At 29.0% G+C, this 6,422-nt stretch overlaps 2 protein-coding genes across 2 annotated transcripts in view; one reads left to right on the top strand and one right to left on the bottom strand.

Annotated features, from left to right (window-relative positions):
- Positions 1–5,027, top strand: part of LOC102674178 (venom dipeptidyl peptidase 4-like) — a 248,884-nt gene extending 243,857 nt beyond the window's left edge. The window contains exons 15-17 of the mRNA XM_006619725.2: positions 213–373; positions 3,921–4,126; positions 4,735–5,027. Of these exons, the coding sequence (XP_006619788.2) occupies positions 213–373; positions 3,921–4,126; positions 4,735–4,830 (463 nt within the window). The 3' untranslated portion in view covers positions 4,831–5,027. The remainder of the gene's footprint in view (positions 1–212; positions 374–3,920; positions 4,127–4,734) is intronic.
- Positions 5,028–5,965: 938 nt separating this feature from the next.
- Positions 5,966–6,422, bottom strand: part of LOC102673078 (DNA-directed RNA polymerase I subunit RPA12) — a 1,425-nt gene continuing 968 nt past the window's right edge. Inside the window, exon 3 of the mRNA XM_006619721.2 lies at positions 5,966–6,422. This exon is cut by the window's right edge and continues 240 nt beyond it. The gene's annotated coding sequence lies outside the window, so the exon portion shown is untranslated.

Here is a 6,422-nt window from a genome sequence, read left to right as displayed (position 1 = left end):
TTTTTTTTTTTTTTCTGTTTATCCATTTCATTTTTGTTTGATTTTGAAATCGGATAAATAAACGCGCTTTGGTAATATTGATTGAAAACGGGTAAATGTTTGTCGTTAAACGTACAAATTAAGGGGGCAAGGATTTTAATAATTTCGACGTTTTTCATCGGTTTTATCAACGAACGATTTAACGTCATGGACGATTTTCCCGTCGATTGCAGGTACTTGCAAGACAAGCTTCCATTCATCGACCGTACCAGGACGGCGATATGGGGTTGGAGTTATGGTGGATACGCGACGGGAATGACGCTCGCCATGGATTATCACGGAGTCTTCAAGTGCGGCATGTCCGTGGCACCTGTAACAGATTGGGCTCTTTACGGTACGTCTAGAGATAATATTTTCATCATATTTGAATACCGCATACTTTATCGTTATTTTATTGTTTCTTTTATCCTTTACTTTGCCGAATATTTAACATTCAATTCAACATCCTACTTTATCTTTTATATTTTCGCATCTTCAGCCATTTTTATATATCCGTTAAATTTATACTCTTGAAGACGAAAATCGAGATTTGTTTCGAAAGAAATTCAACAATGCTCGGCAAAAATTTTGATCTCCTTCTTTCCGATATACAACCTCGATTTACCGTTTAATTTATCGAAGAATATTATCCTTCATTTGGTCGCCATTCGATGGTACAGCGAATCCCTATTCGAACTGCAAACCTTGCTAAACCTTCTGTTCAATCTTGCGAAATTCCCTCTGCACGGATGTTTATATCCGAGGAATAAGTGGAATGTGTCGTTAACCTTTGAGCAAACGTTATTTCCAATCACATATTTAATATTTAACCGATCATTGAAACGATTAAACGTACCGTTTATCGAAATGAAACTTTGAATTAATCACAAGATGGAAAATGTTCGATTTCTGATACATCAACCAGGTCACGATGATTTGCATGGTGGAAGTGTAAGTATCGAGGAGGAGCAGCACTGAACAGGAGGGAGAGACGAGAAGTTGGACTCGGTTCGTTTCAGCCTCGATCGATTCAATTATTGTCGAGGTCTTGTCGCAACTGGCTACGCTCGCGTTTCAAGATATCAGATTTATTTCCTCGTCGAGGAATCATCGTTTGGAATCGTCCCTATCGCAACGAGGAATGCTCCATCTTCCTCGTCGATGCACATTTTTAACGCCAACATTTCTTCTTGAATGAAGATATCGTCTTTATAGATATCGATTGTTGTTGCGTTCTTCTTCCTTCTTTCTCGATGCTTTCTTCTATCTTTCGTTGAACGAAAAGTTTTCACTTTTATAGATGATTGATGATTGTTTATGTTCTTTTTTTTTTATAAAAATTGTCATTTTTTTTTTTATAGATATTGGAAGTCATATTTGAATATATTAAAGATACAATATCGTGTAAAATACATGGATTATTGTAATACACGTATATACGCGTTTATTGAAATTTTCGGATACAAATATTTCAATGCTTTTGGAAATAAATTTTAGAGATCAAGCGAGCTGATATATCAATCTTCTTATATCAAAATAAACGCTTAAATAAATCAACTATATAATATTTATCAATCAAAATATATTATATGTTATTCTATATAATTCATTTTAAATGTATATATCAAACATGTCTTTGTAATTATTATATTATATTATTTATATATTCAAACATCAATATATTAATCTTGTGTTCTTTTTACATCATTTATATTATATTTCTCTAATTGAGTATAATAATAATCTACATTAAATAAAATTATATATAAAAATTTTAATAATATACATTATGATGCATGTATATATGTTTCCACTATACAATTTTTTTTATCATGATATATTTGACTGTTTAAAGGATCAGTAATACAAAATAAAACACTATATCTTCATATGTGAATTTTAATTTCACATGGATATAATTTCAATACATGTATACTCATATTAATAAATGTATTAATCACTGATCGTTATATGACATGCATGTAAATGAAAATGAAATGAAATGTAACAATTATTGCTTATCTCTCTCTCTTATTTTTTTTATTTAAATATTTCTTTGTCACTTCTTTTTCTTTTCCCTTTTTCTTTTTTTTTATCGAATTAGAAAAAGTAAATTTAATAAAATTACTGCAAATAATAAACAAATATATAAATAGAGAACATATGTATAACGATGCATGCGAAAATAATAAATTCATTATTTGTACATTAATTATCAGTATATCGATGCAGTAAATATGTATTGGAATGATAATTATAATATAATTTCTCGGGACGAGATAATTTACACCCACCCGCTAATTAAAGATCATTAATGCGATATCGATGAATGTATATTCGATTGGAGAAAAAATTCTCATAACTCATCAAAAATTTAATCGATACGGGAGAAACAAACACTCCTCTTCATTGTAAACATTTCCATTTCCGGAAAGAATTTTCAATTCGCATTATTGCTTCATTTCGCTTGACTTCGCTTAACCAATCGTAATAAAAGAAGAAAAATATATATATATATATATATAGTATGTACAACGCAAAAACTATTGTTCCTGGAATTGAATTCCATGCGAAATCGAATCGAAAATGTTCGTCGAGCGATCGTAACCGGAAACGAACGGTTCCTCCGCAACAGTTAACGGAAGAAAATGCTGTTACCGCACTTCACAGCTATAAATCATCGAGCGCAAATGTTCTATTAAATGGGTCTATTCGTAGGTCATTGAACGATTCAATTATTTTTCGCATGATTAATTTCGAAGATTTCCCCTGAGAATTCTTTGATTTTTCCAACGTTTCTTTATTTCTTTGAATTTAACGTGGAAATTCCTCGAACGAGAAAAAATTATTTTTGGAAAAATATAAAAATCCTTTTATAATTGATATATTTTGTAAGAAATAAATCGTAGATCTTTTTCGGATTAAACTTATTTTTCAATCTTTCGCCGTATAATGATATTATAATATTACCAATATTTTTTAATACCAATGATATATGGAATAAAATAAATAAACGTTTTACGCAGTGGCTGGTATCTTGAATCGTGGATTATTTTTATTTTTCGTCGCACGATATCTTTCTGCATGCAACGATAATTGCTGATTTAAAAGTTAAAATGTAAATTTACTTTAAAGCGGTACAAGTGACAGTAAATAATTTTTCAGAATTTATCGCAAGGAAATAATTCTATTTTTAATCTTTTCGATTTTTAATCGTTCGACGAATTTTTGTAATTTCGAAATAATTAATACCGTGTACAGTGGCGCTATACGCATGAAGCAATTTCCAGACAACCTCGCGGATTAATTAAGTGACATGCCGGATGTAATTCACAGGCGCGATTACGCGCGAAACGTGTCGTTTTATTTGTTGCACTCTGTGGCAAAAAGAATCTCCTCTCAACGAGATTTTCCTTTGGATGTTGGATATTTTTAATTAAACTGCTGAAAAACTCGTAGATTGCTGTCACTTATATTCCCAACGTTAAATTTTTTATTACAATGGAATTTTAAAATTACTAATATCGTAGAAATATTTGCTCACGGATATTTTTTTAACTGTGAAACACTTTGAGAATTTTTCTTTTCGACGATAAATCCAATACACGTGTAGTAAAGCGTTAATTTATTCGTGTGACATTTCTGGAAGATCGATCCTATTAAAACAAAGAAAAATTAGTTAATATATAAATCTATTGAGCTTAATTTATGATCAATTGAAGAAATTGCCTATCCTATCGATATATTAACATTCCTGTATATATTAATCTATACATATATAAAACAAAAAAAAAAAATACTAATTCCATCACTATGCTAATTCCTATAACACTATAAAATGATTGGAATTTATTTTGAAAATAATGAAAAAAAAAATAGAAAAATTCGATGATGGATTACAGATTCGATATACACGGAACGATTCATGGGCCTGCCTTCCGACAACTTGCACGGTTATGAGCAAGGTCAACTATTGAACAAAGTGGATAACATTAAAACAAAGATGTATTACTTGATCCACGGCACTCTGGACGATAACGTGCACTATCAGCAATCTTTGTTGCTCGCCAAGGTTCTTGAGCAAAAGGATATTCTGTTCAGGCAACAGGTACGGTATTCGGGAGATTTATCTTCCGATAATTGATTTATTGCACTTTATTTCTTTGTTATTTTACCGAGGAATTTCGTTTTATTTCTGAAAATGAGCGAAAGATAGATATACGTTAAAAAAGAAAAAAAAAAGACAGGAACGTGTCATTTCGCTTCCGTATTATTTCAAAAAGCTTACGAAATTATTATGCTTAGCATTCATCTACGTGCTTTTTGCCCGGTTCATGGAGTTTAATATTCACGATTAAAATCTACAAAGCGCATGCGAAGAACAATTTTATTCCGTATGAATAAATTCCCACTGTTTCGCTTAAGTTTCGCGTGAAACACTTTTATTTAAATGACAATTACAGTTGTGTTTTCATTGCAATCGACATTATTTGTTCCCTTCAAATAAACAGATCGTTTGTATTATTTTATCGCGTTAATGACATTCAAATGAGATTAAAAACATTTATAAAAAAAGATTATTTGCCGTAGAAAGAATAAAAATTTAATTTTTTTTTTTTTTTTTTTTTTTTATTTTTTTTTTAAAATTTTTTTAAAAAAATTTTTTTTCCCGTATAAAAAATAAAATTTTATTTTTTTTTTTTTTTTCTTTTACAGACATACACGGACGAGGATCATGGGATCGCTCAATCACGGGCTCATCTTTATCACTCGTTGGAAAATTTCTTGGACGAATGTTACGAAGCTTCATGATCACAGCGTCGAGGAAAAATGACAATCTAGATCCTTTGCGCCACCTGCCTCACATTCCACTTGTAAATACCTTGCCACTTGTACATATTCGATGTACAATATGTAATATGAAGCGTTAGTGTACATAATTGAAAAAGGAAAAAAAAAAAAAGAAAAAAATAATTAAATACATTCGATTCAAACGTAATAATAAATTTGATAAAATAATAAAGTAATAAATTTGAAAGATATCGTTCTTCTTTCGATTCTTCGTGATTAATAACGAAGAAAAATTTCATATATTTGTAATCGAAATATAAAAATATGTATTGTAATCGAAGATCGAATATAGGAATTAATTATTTAGAGGATATATTTATACCTATTTGCGAATCGTTTGGGTCGAATGTAATTTTTGATTGTTAAGAAATCTAGAATTGGAGAATTTTTTTAATCTATTTTTTTGGAGAGACTAGATCGTTTATCGAAGGCCTAATGGGCTCGAAAAAAATAAATTTCTAGCCCTCTTATGAATAAATAATTAAGTCAACGTATAATTGCATCTCGTGAAAACATTTTTTAAAAGTAAGTTTCGTGAAATGACAGATGCAATGCGTTGTATAATCGCCGATAATTCAAAAATATCGAGAATAAGACGAATGTTTTTTGTGAGATATATTATATTGTTAATAAACAAATGTTATTAAATATTATAACGATAAAAATTCGTACGTTCAATTACGAATTTATAAGACATGTTCCTCTTTCGTTTCAAGCGTTATATGCGAGGCAAGTGAGAATTATGTGAAATGAAGTATATAATTAAACTCTCTAGGGAGTGTTTTATGAAAAATAAAAATAAATATTCGGCTCGGATATTGTTTATCTCTGAAAGAAAGAAAAATCCAACGATATCGTTGATCGCATATTCAATATTCAATACTTCTTTTACTTTTTTTTTTTTTTTAATTTCAAAACTTGGTGGTGTGGTATAAGTTTTATGCAAGAAATTATTTTCGCTTTTTTTTTTTTTACATTAATAACATGATATTTAAGCTACAATTATTATATATGTTCTACGTTACAAAAATATTATTTCAATATTTAAAATATAAGTTGATATTAATTGAATGTATCTATAAGTAAAAGAACATTATTGATTTTTTGTTAATTTTATCAATGTTAGAATAAAGAAGCCTGTTTAATACTATTATAGTGTAAAACATCTATTGTATATATAATTAAGTTGCTGGACTGGTTGTTAAAAAATTCCTCAATAGAGCATATATTTCTCTTTACTACTAAAGGAAATATAAAAACATTATCGCGATTAATATTTAACATTTAAGTCTACCCCGGTAGTTTAACCAATGTACTTTAAATACGAAAATTTTATAATGAAAGGACCACTATAATGGTTTCAAAGACAGATTAATAGGAATTTCTCAAACTAATTGTTAATCTTTTATTCCAATATATTGTACAAAATATTTAATCAAATATATACAATAAAAATACATTATTACAAAATTTTCAACCATGCATAATTACAAAGAATGTAATGATAAATTAACAGTATTATATGAAATTATTATAATAATGATTATTATTAT

This window comes from Apis dorsata, unplaced genomic scaffold (assembly GCF_000469605.1).
Source record: "Apis dorsata unplaced genomic scaffold, Apis dorsata 1.3 scaffold_434, whole genome shotgun sequence".
Lineage (NCBI taxonomy): Eukaryota > Metazoa > Arthropoda > Insecta > Hymenoptera > Apidae > Apis > Apis dorsata.
This window is presented reverse-complemented; position numbering and strand designations above follow the sequence as displayed.